Below are 16,116 nucleotides of genomic sequence, written 5' to 3'. Positions count from 1 at the left end.
CATCGATTTCGTCCTACCGTACTTGAGCGATAAACTAGGTATGAACCAACGATCGACAACTATGGCTCACTATACTAGCAAATCGGAACAATCACTGTCCATAGGTGTCGCTGGCATACCACAGAGCCCCCTCATTTGCTGTGTCGAGGCGGTACAAACAAGAGCAAAGTCCGTGAAATAACTCCTCCAGCGGCTGTGCCACATCAGGTCAGAACAGGGTGGTGATTTTGAGCAGTAATCAATCCTCGGAGCTGATAGATTGTTTTTATTGCAGAGCTTCAGCCAATTTTGAGGACGATGAGTGACAGCTCTCAGAGCATGATCGAAAGCATTTCTTCCTGTTCCTCGATGACCATCAACTTTTGAATTTGTCCTCTGTCGCAATTATTGCAGTAGGAATTATGGAAGAAATCAACACATTCCCTGATGACGATCAGAAAGAACATGTCACTAGAGAGCCGATGACTAGACGAAACTGGTACCAACGTCTAGACTGGTGGGGAATCATTTTTACAATGGTCGTTCCTCTCTATGGCCTGTACCAAGTCTGGAGGATCCCTCTACACCCGAAGACATTCATTTTTGCGGTAGTATTCGGCCATTTTTCGGGATTCAGCATCACTGCCGGTAGGTAACACACATTCCACATCATTGCTTGATTCACCATTAATGAGACTGCGTGAAACATGCTAGGTTATCATCGACTCTGGGCCCATGCATCCTACCGTGCTACCACACCACTGAAAGTATTCCTCGCCATATTAGGGAGCAGTGCCGGTCAGGGCCCGATCGAATGGTGGGTGCGCAGTCACCGTACGCATCACCGATACACCGACACTGCCAAGGATCCATACTCTGCCCACAAGGGTCTTCTTTACTCCCACATGGGATGGATCCTGTTTAGGAGAGGCGCCAGGATCTACCACGGAATAGACATGTCTGATATTAACAATGACCTTGTGGTCCGGTGGCAACGTCGCTACTACGGCGGCATCTTGCTGGCCATGGTGTTCTTGTTCCCAACCGCGGTCTGTGGCCTCGGCTGGGGCGATTGGAAAGGCGGCTTTGTCAATGCCGGTATCGTCCGCATGTTTGCAGTTCAACAGGCTACTTTCTGCGTGAACTCCCTAGCCCACTGGATGGGGGATCAACCATTTAATGACAGGAACTCTCCCCGCGATCACCTGGTCACGGCTATCATCACGCTTGGAGAAGGATACCACAATTACCACCATGAATTTCCCACGGACTACCGCAATGGAGCGGACCGGTGGCAGTGGGATCCAACTAAGTGGGTGATCTGGTTATGGGAGCAGATGGGTCTTGCATACGACCTGAAACGTTTTTCTACACATGATGTGGACAAGTGCCGTCTGCGACAGGCGCAGACGGACCAAGCGTCGCCCTCGGACTGGGGCGTTCCAACGGAGGGCTTGCCAAGACTCTCATGGAAGGACTACATAGTGGTGCAAGCCAGAGACGGGAGGCGGACACTGATTGCTATCGATGGGGTGGTTCATGATGTTTCGAGCTTTATGCCTGACCACCCTGGAGGCAGTCAGTTACTCCAGGATGCCATCGGTAAAGATGCCACTGAATTGTTTACTGGAGGAGTACACCTGCATTCCAGGCTGGCTCATAATAAGCTTGCTACCTTGAGAGTAGCCATTGCTCGTGAGGTATCATGATTAACAAGCAGATGGCATAGTTGGAACAAACCAGGTGAGCCCAATAGTTTCAGGAGTCCTGAGAGCCTTTCATTACCTGGAGAATTTTGCTACCGCAACGTTCACCCAGCTGGCTCAAATATTGTTATCTTTCCTTATTGAATGCGTCTGAGCCTCTTGCCTCAAATGCATGTGTGGTGGTAATAGCTCGCCTATTCGGGCCGGTGTACGATCATGTACAAGAAATAAGATTGAGTTGCCCTCTACTCAGAGATCCATAGATGCTTTGGACAGAACCAGTGTTCGGTAGTGTAGCCAAGCTGGACCCACAGGGCGTGCCACCGATGACCCACAGGGCGTGCCGCTTCAATGTCACCCCCAGGGCGTGCAGACACGCCTTACTCGAGACATACTGATAACTAACTAATGGACAGTGAAGATGAATGTCAGTGGAGATACGACCAGCATGTATATATATGCATTGAAAGGGGACTGAGCAGCAGAAAGAGCCATTGTGCTGCGAGTCACCGCTTAAAACCTTTTCCATCACCATCACCATTACCATCACCGCCATGGGTTCCTCACAACCGCTCGACGCCTCTCGCCTGACCTACACCTTCACAGCCGCTCCACGCGAGGTCCCAGACGCCCAAACCCTGAGCAGCACCCGCAAGACAATATGCACCGACCACATGATCACTGCATCCTGGAACGCCGAGAGCGGCTGGTCCGCGCCGGAACTGAAGCCCTACGGCCCTCTGAGCCTTGAACCCAGCGCCTCGTGCCTGCACTACGCCTACGAATGCTTCGAGGGCCTCAAGGCCTACCGCGGCCACGACGGAAAACTGCGGATGTTCCGCACCGACCGCAACACCCGCCGCCTGCTGATGTCCGCCCAGCGCATCTCCCTCCCCGAATTCGACCCCGACGAGCTCGAGAAACTCATCTATACATTACTCTCCGTCGACGGGACCAAGTGGCTTCCCCGAGACCGCACGGGATCCTTTCTGTACGTGCGCCCGACCATCATCGGGACGGACTCACAGCTCGGCGTCGCGCGGCCGACGGAGGCCCTCCTCTACATCATTGTCGGCTACATGGCTCGCCTGGACGCTCCGGCCGGCGGGAAACGCCTGCTCACCAATCCGGACGACACGGTGCGCTCCTGGGTCGGCGGGTTCGGATATGCGAAAGTGGGCGCCAACTATGGGCCGGCCGTGCTGGCGACCCAGGAGGCCTTCCGGCAGGGATACCATCAGATCCTGTGGCTGTATGGGCCGGACGGGTCCTGCACGGAGGCCGGCGGGAGCAACTTCTTTGTGGTTTGGCAACGTCGGGAGGATGGGAAGAAGGAGCTTGTCACGGCCCCGTTGGATGATCGGCTGATCCTGGACGGGGTCACCCGCCGCAGTTGCCTGGAATTGGTGAGAGAGCGACTGAAGGGCGAGGTGGAGGTCTCGGAGCGGAAGTTCACCATCGGGGATCTTCTGGAGGCGGCGGCGGAGAACCGTCTCTTGGAGTCGTTTGCTGCTGGTACCGCGGTAAGTCTTTTGCTCTGTGTTTCATACCTATGGATGGGGCATTCTGATAATTCTGTTAGTGGTTCATTACTCCTATCTCGTTGATTCACCACCGTCAAGAAGACATCCATATCCCAACTGGGCCGGATGGAACACCGGGGGAAATTACGGGCATGCTCAAGGGATGGTTGGGGGATATGATGTATGGGCGGGTAGAGCATGAATGGGCAAGAGTAGTGGCTGAGAGGGGGGAGAATATCGAATAAGTAGAGGTCACTTGTGAAGTTCAAAGTTTAATAAATTAGGTAGTAGACAGATACAAATATGCTTAGAATCCTATAGCTGAGACCACTACATGATGATAGAATACCTTACTCATATCGACCCGAGTAAACCAAACTCAAGTCTCGTGAAGGTCCACTCAGCGATGAATCATCCGCTCTGTCCCCACCAAATGTTTTTTCTTTGCCGCCACTCGTCCCTCTAAACCCCTCTGAACCCCACGTCAAACGTCCATTAAGTGATGTTTAGTTTTTATGTCCTTCTAAGCCTGCGCCAGTAGTGAGATGGCTGCTTTCAGGCTCCCAATAGGTTCGGAATTCCTGGATTCCGCCAGCCGAGACTCAGTCTGCTACGATCTTCCCTGCGTTGATCCCGCAACTGGAGATGATACTCAGCTACCTCAAGATGATACTGCACTCGATTCCGCTGACCAGTTTGACAATTCATACACGTTAATGGGGCTTGACTCATCAGACTCCTGGTGGCAGTTCATTGAGACGGACGCCAATACCAGCGTTTTCCCACTTGATAGTGAGAGCCTACCAGCGCATGAGAACTCGTTCGATGCGACACTCACGAACGAGCATGACGGCCTCAATGCAGGAGACATTGACTACGCTGGCTTGGTGGACTACGCTTTCCTACAGCCCTCTGCAGATCAACCAGGTCAACAAGATCCATTGAGTTATGATAGTCCACAATCATCTATAAGGCCATCCCTACTTGGCGAAGTTGGAACCAGGGAAAACACCCCAAGTCCCTCTACCGCAGTACACTCAGCGGGGCGAGGGCTTCCTCGTCGAAGGAGCAGATATCGCATCCAGGAGATTGATCGACGGACAGCTGCAACCTTCATACCACCTGTTTCAGGCCCCGCCGATCCCCTAGAACGCTGGAAGAATTCTCCGCCTGAAGCCGAAGCAGCCAGCTTATCGGCCATCCAGAATGCTCTCGAGAATGCACCGACGGATTCAGGTATAAGCCGAGGGCCCGCGCTGGGCCCGCACCTGGATGACTTGTTTCAAACGCCTCGCCATGCAGCTTCCCGAGCAGCTTCAACGGTAAGTGGCGAAAGTGCCACCAGTGCGTCCTCCTATCGCTCCAATCGATCTCGCGTATCTGTTCGATACCATGGCAGCCAGTCCGGCTCTGATAGGCCAACTGCTGGGATCCAAAAGAAACAGGTCAGCACGGGCAGAAAGAAGAGGAGTTCGGCCAACAACTCTCGCATATTCTGCTGCACGTTTTGCTGTGATAAATTCAAGAGCAAATATGACTGGGTGCGCCATGAGAAGTCCCTTCATCTGGACCTGGAGAACTGGTCGTGCGCGCCGTTCGGTGGTTCTGTCATCCTGCCATCCACAGGCCGCACCCATTGTGCCTATTGCAACCAGCTGGATCCCTCCCCCACTCACCTCGAGCAGCATAACCATGGAGTCTGTCAGCAACAAACGCGGACGTTCCGGCGAAAAGACCACCTGTTCCAGCATCTGCGCCTTGTCCACCGTCTTGAAACCATGCCACTCACCGACGGGTGGAAGAATGTGGCCACAAACTTCTCGTCCCGTTGTGGATTCTGCGATAGTCGAATGACCAGCTGGGACGATCGAGCTGACCATTTAACCATGCATTTCCGCCAGGGCTGTACCATGGCCCAGTAGAAAAGGCGACCATGAGTTCCCGCCGGAGATCGCCGCTCAAGTGAAACATAGCGTACCTCCATATCTGCTCGACTTTGAGTCCCGGACTTTCGTTCCCTTCACTGCCACCAACGGTGCTGTCAATGATCATCTTTCTCAGATGCTCTCCCGGGCCAGCTTCCGAAACGTACTGGGCGAGCCTGAGATGCCTCCGGACTCGGAAGCTCCGCGGCTGGAGTTGCCGCCAGCCCCCGAGCCTCAGTTGGATTGTTACACTGAAGTGCTTACTCGCCACCTGAGTCATTATGCGCGAGGGATGATGAGCAGTGGCGTGGTTCCCACGGACCAGATGTTCCAGTCAGAAGCGAGGCGTATGATGTTTGGTTCTGAAGACCAATGGGACCAAACACTGGCGGATGTTCCGGAATGACTGGCCAAGTTTCGCCGAGAGCAGGGCAACGATGGTTTTCTGTATGAATAGGGAATATCTTCCTTGGATCCGGTGATTATACCACAATTATCGTCAGTTGAACGATATGAAACTCCATCCAACTCCTTGCGTCAATGCAGAATTATGGTCTAATTCAATTACTCTCCTACCGCAAGGCCGCTGCTCTGCCTCAGTAGCGACCCATACCGAATAAAGGCAAATGGTATCCCTGCCAGGGCAAAAGCCAAAAACCCCAGGAGTGAGCTTGCCCAGTGGATGCCCAGGTGGTTATACATCGGGTTCGCGGCGAAAGGCAGGACCACCGCCATTATGGCCCTAGTTGCACTCGCGGCCGCCTGCGCAGATGCCGAGGCTTCCTTATAAGCATCCGTCAGGTAGTTCAACATGGCGGCGAAGACCAGATAATAGCCGAAACCAAAGAAGATCCCGGCCATCATGGGTAGAACTGGGTGGATTCTGCGATAGGAGCTCCAGCCGAGCCAGAAAAGCGCTATGACAACTCTGCGTTGGCCAGTCAAAGACAAGGTGAGCGGGGGAGGTGATCGGTTGAGGTTCATGCATATACGAAACAGCCCCGACACATGCAAGTGGCAGACGACGGTCGACCAAAGCCCAGGATTTGTTTGCTGCCATGGCTCTGGTATGAATCGAGGAGTAGACAAGCACAAGGCATAGGCCGAGAAGGGAACCGAAAATCACTATTGGCGGAGTCAAGAAAACCAAGTCATTGCGTATTCGAAGTGCTGCGCGCAGAGGGGTCAAGGGATACACATACTAGGGATAAATGCCAAACCATTATCACTAGTCGAAAGGCGATACAGCCCTGCCATTGTTGAGTGGCTTGGATCACAGAAGCAGGATTAGGGACTTGACGTACCTTGGAAGACCACAAGGTAAGCCTGGAAGAACAAGAAAAGTATCCCATACATGACAGCAAGGTACAGGGATGTGAAAGCAACAATGAGCTTTCTCACAAGCATGAGAAACGGCCGACTGAAGATCTTCCTGGCTGAAAAGGCTTGTGCTCCGTGAGGTTGACGGGTCTCCCCTTGAGAGCAGTCCTTCATCGCGTTCTTCTGAAGAATCACGGGGAGGTATGTCTCTGGCAGCAATAGGATAATTGGAACACCAGCCCCAGCAGCCATCAGCGCTACCCAGAATACCCAGCGCCACGAGAGGAGAACCGCAAACCCGGAGACCAAAGGTCCCGCCATCGGGCCAGCCATCGCCACGAACATAAATATGGCCATGGCGCGGTCGCGTCGTTCCGGATCTTCATAGATGTCACTGTACAGCCCGCTGAGACCGGCGTTGGGGACCGACGCGTTGAGCCCACAGAGAAACCGGAAGGCTAGCAGCGATTCAAACGTCGGTGATAGTGCACACGCTAGAGTGAACAGGGTGAACGCTAGATAGGTGGCGATGAGGACGGGCCGGCACCCGAGATATTCGCTCAGGGGCCCGAAGAACAACGGGCCGACCACGAAACCGACGAGGTACAGCGAATTCAGGAGCACGAGGCGGGCATCGCTTTCAGATACTTGAAATGCCTGTGCTATTGTCGGCGAGGCTCCCGAGGGAAGTGAAGCACCCAGAGAGCCATTGAAGGCGAAGATGGTGCCTGCTAGGACAATGTGAGTCTTTCGGAGCTGTGTAGATGGACATGTCAGGACGCGCATGAGGTTGAATACTGAGGGTGTTTGTGAAATCTTACTTCACTAAAGTCCCCAGCCCTCCTCACAGGCCACACTTGCCCTGATGGTATTTCGGCCTCTGCAATCTCAATTACCTGCGAGAGCATCACGGCGTCTGACAGTCTGACAAAGGGCTGCGATGATGCCTCAGCTGCTTTACCGTAGTTCTTGTAAGAGAAGTCCTTCTTCTACGGACAGCGCAAAATACCTGATTAGGATATAACTAGTACCTACCAGTAATTTATATGGATACTGCATAGCGTGTTTCACGCCCTACGGAAGATGAGTATAGTTTCAGTGATTCCGCCGGGAGTGGGCCAGTGGCAGTGAGTGTACTATAGTGTTCCACTCCAGACTGCCAGTATCTATCTAGTCAATACAATTGATTACTTTCCTGCCGCTTCTTTTCGAGGAAGTGGCCATTTAGATGCCGGGGCCGATGCCGCCTACTCCGTCCAACGTTTGTGATCCGCTACGCGTGCCCGCCCTAACGATTAAGGAGGTAATGCGAGTTGTCGGACGGGAGAGGATTGCTTACTGAGTGACTTCGAAGATTCGAAGAAGATGATTTGTGCTTTGCTACCCAGTGTACATACAGTAGGTACGTTTCATATGGAGGAAGTCTTGCTCTATGCCCTGAGTTGGTGTTGAATTCATGTAATAGTACGCATTCGCCGGCTAATATGGCTATGTGACCTACTCTCCCGTAAATAGAGAGTAATTGAACAGTAGATGTGTAATGTACTATCCTCCTAATGAAGAGACGGTAAGATCTCAGATTTCTTGCTGATAATCTCTGGAATCCTTGATGTTATTGACGAACTGGTGTTATTGCAAGTCCCGAGCGGAAGATTACCAAAACCCTTAGATTTTTTGGCTACTATACTTGGATATTATAAGAGTACTGAAGGAGAGGTACTTAAGTTAGAACCTGGACTTTTAGACAGTAATGTGCTGGTCAACGCTGTAAGCATAGTCCTATGACGTAGTGATAGTGACACGTGCAACGACGTGTCACCGCACCATCTGGCGTATGAGTATTTCACATTGAGTGCCAACAACCTGAAAGTAAATGAAAATGACGCCAGTGAGCGAAGCGACAGTTGGGAAAAATCCAGGGACCCTGCATTGAAAGGGACCTGCGTGGAGCCAAGCCATCCAATGAACCGGTCGGTGGCGGTGGAGCTCCCGATCCCCGATGCTGTGACGTCACCTGTCACTCTTTCCCATCCATGAGTTGATCGCCTTTAATTCTCCAGCTTGTCGCCCCTCGATCATTCCCCTTTTTCTGTCCATCTCAGGCCTTTAAGAATTTCCGGCTGAACGACTACTGGGTGCTTGGAACGATGAGGGTGTCGATCATTGCGTGTCAGGCTCTTGTGCAGGCCACTCTTCTCTCAATTGCCTCCGCTATCCCCGCTCCAACGGCTTTCCCCAGCACCAACAACAACAACAACAACAACAACAACATCGACAACAGTGCCGCTGCCGCCCCGCCAGACCCGGTCATCACCCCTTCACCCGTCGAGTACAACCCTTCTCCAGTCGAACCGGTCGCACGTCGGAATATCTTGAGTGATGTTGATTCGGACATCAACAGTGTCCTCTCAGGGCTTGGGTCGGACCTCCCCTCGTGGGTTGCGTCAGGGGTGCCCAACTTCTTCCAGGGGTTCCCCACGGGAGATGCTGTCGTGAGCTCTCTCGGCCTGAACAGTGCTCAATTGGCAGCACTTCCCACCAATGTCTTGAACATCGACCCCTACGCCAATTGGACCAGCTCCGGCTGGAACGTCCGCTTCCACGGGAACGTTTACAAGCAGCCAAATACCTCCGTCTCCGACCTGAACAAGCTGGCCAATGTCTTTCTCGGGAACACAAGTATTGAGGATCTGCCGGAGTCCCAGCAGGCCCAAGCACGCAATTTGACAGCCGAGATTCTGGTGGTTCAGCAGCCGCACGTTGCCGTGAACACCATCCACCTCGAGCCGGCACCGAGTCAGGGAGCCAGCGGAGAGCCCGGGGGCGGCGGCGCATCCAACGCCACCGGCGGTACGCAAGACTTGACTCTTCCTTACAACACCACCGTCGAGGGCGATTTCGATGTCTTCGTGCCGATTGACAGCAACGGCCTGACCGCGGGGAATGAAACCTCGGCAATCCAGAGACTCAACACTTACGTGAAGGGCGCATCGATCGGGAACAGTACCGCCTACCTGGTGCCACCCAAGGGTCTTACCATCGTGTCGGACATTGACGACATCCTCCGGGTCACCAAGATCTATGAACCGGAACAAGGCTTGCTCAACTCGTTCGCGCGTCCTTTCACGCCGTGGGAGAACATGCCCGACCTGTACCGTAACTGGTCCATTAACATCCCGGACATGCACTTCCACTACCTGGTAAGTTCGGTCTTTATTATCTGCACAGCTTGGATACTAATCGCCGCAGACTACCACCCCCGAGCAAGTGACCAGAAACTACATGCAGTTCATTTACACCCATTACCCTGGCGGCTCCTTCGACACACGTCCCCTTAATTTCAGCGACGTCTCGGCCACCCTTTCGATCCGCAAGTTCCTGCTGAAGAAGGTCTTCGAAACCTTCCCCGAGCGCAAGTTCATCCTGATCGCGGATACCAGCAACAGCGATGTCATGCGGGACTACCCCGAGATGGTGACCGATTTCCCCGGACAAGTTCAATGTATCTGGCTCCGCAACACCTCCGCCACCGACTCGGGCGATAAGTTCCCGTACGACACGTCCGGGTTCAAGAACCTGAACCAATCGCAGTACATGTTCTTCCTGCATCCGAACGACCTCACCAACCTGGATGTCGCGAATGGCCAATGCTACAACCAGTCCATTGCCCAGAACCTGACCTTCAGCTACCAGGGACTGCCCTTTGGGCTTGGGAATGACCCTACCTCGGTCAATGGGTCCGCGAACGGCACCGAAGAAAATGCAGCTAGCGGACTCTCGACGAGGGGGGCCGCTGGTGCGCAGAGCCTGCTGGCCTTGGTCGCGGCGATGTTCACAGCCACATTCATGTTCTTGTAGAGTCATGTCGATACGAATCATGTTATAATGTCCTGTACATTTCATACACCTCATATAATGAATTGGGATAGATTTTACTTCGAGTCTTTACTTACCTCCAGTCCCTGGAAAGAAAGAGTCGCATTCTTAAGGCGAGGTATCCGCGTCAGTTCCTGCTGTCCCTTCCGTTGCGCTGTTATAGCACCAGACAATACACCTGCATTGACATTGCTATTGTGCGTTGGCAGTCCTAGTGGGAAACACGTCACCTTCTCGCACTGTACGATAGGGAGATGGTAGAGGAGCTTCTAAATGGATCCCGGGGATGGAAAGACGAGATCCCGCTTCTTCCCTGCACCTTAGAATTGAGCCTGGAGTGAGTAATCTCCTTCCTGGTCACACGTACTGCCCGTACCGTACATCTGGCCAGGGGGGTCTTCGCCGGCTGCAGGGCACGGACCACCTGTTGCTATTCTCGGCGGGCCTGTCTAGAACCTGGGGAGGATTTCGCAAACTCCAACGGTGAGAATAATTTTTTTTTCTGTTCACGGGATCAGGTACGTATGTACGGTATTGAGAGCGACAGTCCGGGAATTAGAGCCAGCGAAGGAAGATGGGGGCTGCTACAGTATCGCTACAGTAGCTGCAATTGATGAATCAAGATTAGGTCCGAGGGTTCCGAGGGGGGATTATGCTGGGCCCGGGTTCCCCAGATGGGAAAGAGAGGGATGTAGCTGAGTAGCAAGTCAGTTAACAAGTATGATAGCTTATTTTTTTTGATGATTTGAAAGCAACAAAGCTCATCCACTCCCCCCTCCCCGCCGCGTTATGCGTTCTGTTAAATAGTCTGGGGAAAGCGGGTCCCCGGGCTGGGTCTGGGTCACCTGCGCACGCCCCATGGTTGGGGGTTCCGCTTTATTCGGCTGGCCGATTCGGATCTACGCACTATCTTCTTCCTGTTTTGTTCTTGGGGGTGTGAGATATATACTGTGTATACTGTGGATTTGGATGAGGGTTCAATTCGAATACTCTGGGGAGGATGATATAGTACACCACTTCGTTATTTATATCAATTAGCCCAGGCACACCGAGCCGCCATTGGGCTACAGTCCGCTGCAGCCAAACAATCCAGGTCCAGTCCAGTCCCCAGGTCCCAGGTACAGTACAGGATCTCATGTGTATGTCAATAAGGGCTTGGCTGCCGTGGAATGTGGACTCCTACTCATACTACAGGCAAAATCAACTTTACAAGGGTGAAATACAGGAAAAATTGGCTGGAAGGGATCTGGAGAAGGAACCCCGTGACCAGCTGGCAGGAAGATATTCGCCCGAAATAGCCATGCCATGCCAGACGCCGACAGAACCTTCGAAACTGATTGAATTCGAGCTTCCAGAACCGCCCAGCCCCAGTACTTACCTACCCTCGTGACCATTCCAAGGGTGTTTCCTTTCCGTATAGCCCGGCCTTGCCTCCTCCTCCGGGTTTCCTGATTCGGTAACCCGAGATGTCCACTGTGTTGTACAGCTCTACTTTGTACACTTGTCTGGGACTTGCTCTTGGGGTAACTGGGACTATCTTATGGATATTGTACCAAAGTCGTCATCCCTATCCGGTTGAGCTGCTGCTTTTTGGAATGGTGACTTTGGCTTGGCGGAGGCTACGCGGAGAGTATGGCCACCTCCAAGAGAAGAAACAAGAGTCTGGCGGCAAGTTCGTTACTTCATCATGATTCAACACCATCTATGTGGGCATTGACTAGCTGTTCTTATCAATCAACCCGTCAGTCTTGTATCCTGCGGCCCCCTGTTCGTACTAAGTTACTATGTGAATTATAGTTCCTGTAGAATGGAACCTGGAATGGTACCTCTGTCTCGTGTACGGTAGTGCTTCATCTCACAGATCGGAAATGGCTGCCATGCTTCACACTTGCCACGACTGCTGGACTGGGCCCAAATCCGATCACGCATTGCATTCCCCGGGTCTGGACCGCGGGCCACAGCTCCCCTCGCTGCCATTACTATTTCTCCGGATTCTGCTTTGTCCTCATGACTTCCTTCCCCCTCCCCCATTGCCAGGACTACTAGGCCCGGGTATTGTCCTGCTTTCCTATTGAGGCAACTCCTGGAGTCATTGTGTGAATTATTTAAGAAGCGTCGGCGCCCATCACCTTCCAGTCCCCAACCCATCAACCTTGTCGTCTGCGTGAATCACCCGAGCTTTCAGCAAACTACGACGCCTCTACAAAGTTATTCCTGTCTCTCCCTCTCCCAGACAGTTCACGTACACTACACAATGTCCCTGTCCCTTGAGACCACCGATGTCGCTCCCGCTCCGGTCCCTGTTCCGGTGCAAGATGGCCCAGCTCTCGGCTCCAAGTCGCGGATGCCCGAGTTCAGTCTGGCTGGGAAGGTGGTCTGTGTCTCCGGAGCCGCCCGCGGATTGGGGTTGACGCAGGCCGAAGCTCTGCTCGAAGCCGGGGCCAAGGTGTATGCGCTTGACCGTCTTGAGGAACCCGTGAGTTTGCACTACGAAAACAACCAGCTGTCAATCTGACCTGAGATCCTCCAGTCCCCCGAGTTCGCCATCATCCAGAAACGCGCGCAAGAGGAACTGGGAACAGAGTTACACTACCGTCGCATTGACGTGCGCGACACGGAGCTGCTAAACACCGCCATCGAGGCCATCGCCAGCACGGAGGGTCGGATGGATGGGCTGGTCGCCGCCGCGGGAATCCAGCAGGAGACCTCTGCATTGGAGTACACGGCCGAGGACTCGAACCGGATGTTCGAGGTGAACGTTACAGGGGTGTTCATGACCGCGCAGGCCGTCGCGAAGCAGATGATTCGCTTTGGGAACGGCGGCAGCATTGCGCTAATTGCCAGTATGAGTGGTACAATCGCCAATCGGGTATGTGCCTGTTCGACGTGACTTCTCCAGTTTCCCCGCTTTTTTCTTCTGTGGGTGGGGAAGACCGCGCCACCCAGTCTCCCCCCCGTGTCATCTTGACATCACGTACGATCCCACGCTGACTGTTCTGGAAAGGGTCTCATCTGTCCCGCGTACAATGCCAGCAAGGCGGCTGTGATCCAGCTGGGTCGCAATCTCGCCATGGAGTGGGGGCAGTACAACATCCGGGTCAACACGATTTCCCCAGGATATATCGTGACGGCGATGGTGGAGCAGCTGTTTGTGCAATTCCCCGAGCGTCGTGAGGAGTGGCCGAAGCACAACATGCTGGGCCGACTGTCCACGCCCAACGAATACCGGGGCGCGGCGGTCTTCCTCCTCAGCGACGCCAGCAGCTTCATGACGGGCAGCGATCTGCGCATCGACGGCGGTCACGCTGCGTGGTAAATGTCTGTTCTTGGTGCCTGTTTTCTATATGTTTCGTGTTGCTGTGTCGCATGGCGTCCATCTGTAAGAGCGAAGCGTTGATTGATGGGGATAATTGTTTACAATGACGCACAACATCTAAAAGGGGGGGACTAAAAATCTCTCATTTTCCTGTTCAGCGTCACTGGTGTCTGGGTTATTCAACTTTAGATCATTGCAGGGATGTATCTAGCATGACCACATATGTACATAGTGGTCTGACCATAATCTAATGAATCTCTTTCTACGAGTACATACTACTTGTACTGTAGATCAACCCACCCACTTAGCGTCCGATCTGGCATGTCAGCCTGGATGCCGGTGCACATGACCCACCCACCTTATCCATTGGCACATCATCTGCCAGATTCTCTAGTACCCGACCTGGTAGATAACCGGCCAAGCCAACCACTGCAAACCAGATGGGAGAAGAGTGGTTCCCCCTCCATCTGGGGAAATAAACTCTGTGCCCCGCACCCGCACTCAGCCTACACATCACTTTTGCCCCCTACCCCGTTATCCCTCCTCACGGGTTGGATTTTGGGTTATCTTCCAGTCAGGGAGGATGACATCAGCCCCGTGTCATCGACGTCACGGAGGATCACCTATAACCGGTAAGATATTTAGTATAGTCTATAAGTACCTAGTGTAGGCCGACCCTTCCAGAATATGTTCGATTTTGGGGAACACAGTGGTCAGTTGGGTTATTCGAAATATAGTAGAATGCGAGCTAGTCAGTTGGTTCAGTGCAGTGTGACCAGACACCAAGTGGATCCCAATCGGTGATTACCGGCGCAACACTGCCCGCTAAGCCCATTCGAGTATATACTGTTAGCACTGTACCCAGCGTCACCCACAGATACTAGAAGTGTTCTCTCCGGTTAAAGCCACCCTCGTTCGTGTTCGTGGCTTCGACCACTTCCCAAACACGGATTTACCCGATGGGGGGTTATTGTCTAGCCCTGTGTATGCACGAATGCATCAACCCCAGATCGAATGTTCCGAGCATAGCCGTTAGTGGAAAGGAGCCGGATTGGTGGTGGGTGGTATGTCCAACTCCTTCCATTATGCACGCTGCTGTACATACAATAAGGTCCTCACGTGGGTGTGGTATTTATATATCTTTCGGTCTACGCGTGCTTGCTCGTGGGGATCACCTGCGGGTCTGACCGACTAGGTGGAAATCCGTGGAGCGAGGAAGGACACTAGCATGGGGCTGTGGCTGGTTGGGGTCGGTCTTGCAATCCAACTTGAATCCTTTTTGTGTTGTTGATATGGGACCCCGGACATCAGGTATAGCTCTCTGGTCGGGTGCGTATGGTAAGTAGTAACTTGATTTCCAGTGTGTGTGATGGTTAGGGCTCAGGTGATGCGATCGAGTCTGCGTTGGGAATTAATCAAGGTTATCACCCCATGATTACCCAGTCGTAGATTCACAGGGTGTTGTAGGTACAATATACAATGTACTGTACCGGTATAGAAGAGGGCGGGCCTGCGAATCACCAGTAGTTGTGCAGCCTTCGCCTCGAACCCGAGTCTACATCAAATCATCCACGAAACTTCTGGCAATAAGCATAAATGCGCGGACTCTTACTCTCGGGAAAGCCCCAGACGGGAGCTACCATGCCAGGAAGATCCAGATGCTGGGATACCCTCCAACCCCAGTAAAAAGTTATCATATTCAACGGATCAGTGGATGCAAGGAGCTGTCTAATCCGCTGTCATAATCACTGACTCAGAACAAAAAGCGGAGCAAATGACATCAACAATCCTCGATGGTCTAACGGTCATGATTTCCGCTTGTCAATCTCAGCCCGAGAACAAGCGCGGGAGACCTGGGTTCGACTCCCAGTCGGGGAGATTTCTTTTTTTATTTTTCCCCCGTGGCTCGGGGTACCTGCTGTGGGAAGAGTGTCTTGCTGCGTCTTGAATTGGGGGGTGGGGTGTAATTCGAATGTGCAGAGCAGGCGTCTACATGCGATGAACTACGTTCTGGATTGGAGCAGCAGCAGCAGCGGCAGCAGCAGGGTTGACCTTCGGCTGCTCCGCTTGCGTACAACGGACTGCCAAAGATGCTGTGAGACTCCCAACTTCGAATTTCAATGATAATAGAAAGTGTATGGTTAGGTCGCTAAGTATGTAAGCCACACCCGGACGACAGCTGTACTTCGTCTCTATAGGTCCGAGGATAATTGAGAATAAACGGAGACACTCAGACGTGCCGAACATGTGCTGCATAGCAATGACCTGCACAATACCTCCGCTCAACATGAATGCCATCAGTAATGCACCATGCTGCACTCACAACCCTAAACCTGCAGCTTGAATTCTGATGTACTTTGACTTTCCCTGGGGATTTGGAATGATTGGTTAATGCGGGGAGTATGATTTGAATAATACAGCTCTATCTGCTTCGTCAGATGTAGCTTTAGTAAGCAGACTAACATAGATGC

At 52.9% G+C, this 16,116-nt stretch overlaps 6 protein-coding genes and 1 non-coding gene across 7 annotated transcripts; 6 read left to right on the top strand and 1 right to left on the bottom strand.

The window, feature by feature from the left end:
- Nucleotides 1–153: 153 nt before the first annotated feature.
- Nucleotides 154–1,745, top strand: BO95DRAFT_2626 (acyl-CoA desaturase). Its single transcript, XM_025581519.1, has 3 exons — nt 154–168; nt 275–627; nt 694–1,745. Exons 2-3 carry the CDS (start codon nt 402–404, stop codon nt 1,686–1,688), a joined length of 1,221 nt encoding a protein of 406 aa, XP_025447949.1. The 5' UTR covers nt 154–168; nt 275–401; the 3' UTR covers nt 1,689–1,745.
- Nucleotides 1,746–2,052: 307 nt separating this feature from the next.
- Nucleotides 2,053–3,505, top strand: BO95DRAFT_402434 (branched-chain amino acid aminotransferase II). The gene is made up of 2 exons (XM_025583887.1): nt 2,053–3,208; nt 3,268–3,505. Exons 1-2 carry the CDS (start codon nt 2,240–2,242, stop codon nt 3,451–3,453), a joined length of 1,155 nt encoding a protein of 384 aa, XP_025447948.1. The 5' UTR covers nt 2,053–2,239; the 3' UTR covers nt 3,454–3,505.
- Nucleotides 3,506–3,753: 248 nt separating this feature from the next.
- On the top strand, nt 3,754–5,539 carry BO95DRAFT_458181 (C2H2-type zinc finger protein; the record flags this gene model as incomplete). The annotated part of the gene is made up of 2 exons (XM_025588530.1): nt 3,754–5,030; nt 5,110–5,539. 2 exons carry the CDS (start codon nt 3,754–3,756, stop codon nt 5,537–5,539), a joined length of 1,707 nt encoding a protein of 568 aa, XP_025447947.1.
- A 158-nt stretch (nt 5,540–5,697) lies between these two features.
- On the bottom strand, nt 5,698–7,378 carry BO95DRAFT_469713 (putative MFS drug transporter; the record flags this gene model as incomplete). Its single annotated transcript, XM_025589461.1, has 5 exons — nt 7,234–7,378; nt 6,438–7,209; nt 6,336–6,383; nt 6,126–6,258; nt 5,698–6,061 (listed from the first exon to the last, which is right to left on the bottom strand). Exons 1-5 carry the CDS (start codon nt 7,237–7,239, stop codon nt 5,698–5,700), a joined length of 1,323 nt encoding a protein of 440 aa, XP_025447946.1. The 5' UTR covers nt 7,240–7,378.
- A 1,144-nt stretch (nt 7,379–8,522) lies between these two features.
- Nucleotides 8,523–10,424, top strand: BO95DRAFT_437592 (phosphatidate phosphatase App1 family protein). The gene is made up of 2 exons (XM_025585308.1): nt 8,523–9,653; nt 9,703–10,424. The coding sequence occupies exons 1-2, from the start codon at nt 8,601–8,603 to the stop codon at nt 10,309–10,311; spliced, it is 1,662 nt and encodes a 553-aa protein (XP_025447945.1). The 5' UTR covers nt 8,523–8,600; the 3' UTR covers nt 10,312–10,424.
- Nucleotides 10,425–12,220: 1,796 nt separating this feature from the next.
- On the top strand, nt 12,221–13,866 carry BO95DRAFT_469711 (putative short chain dehydrogenase). Its single transcript, XM_025589460.1, has 3 exons — nt 12,221–12,805; nt 12,860–13,198; nt 13,334–13,866. Exons 1-3 carry the CDS (start codon nt 12,584–12,586, stop codon nt 13,643–13,645), a joined length of 873 nt encoding a protein of 290 aa, XP_025447944.1. The 5' UTR covers nt 12,221–12,583; the 3' UTR covers nt 13,646–13,866.
- Nucleotides 13,867–15,432: 1,566 nt separating this feature from the next.
- On the top strand, nt 15,433–15,523 carry BO95DRAFT_t4. Its single transcript has one exon. It is a non-coding gene; the product is annotated as a tRNA-Asp (tRNA).
- Nucleotides 15,524–16,116: the final 593 nt, after the last annotated feature.

The sequence above is a fragment of the Aspergillus brunneoviolaceus genome, assembly GCF_003184695.1.
Source record: "Aspergillus brunneoviolaceus CBS 621.78 unplaced genomic scaffold BO95scaffold_1, whole genome shotgun sequence".
Lineage (NCBI taxonomy): Eukaryota > Fungi > Ascomycota > Eurotiomycetes > Eurotiales > Aspergillaceae > Aspergillus > Aspergillus brunneoviolaceus.
The sequence above is the reverse complement of the archived record's forward strand: the minus strand, read 5'-3'. Positions and strand labels throughout refer to the sequence as shown.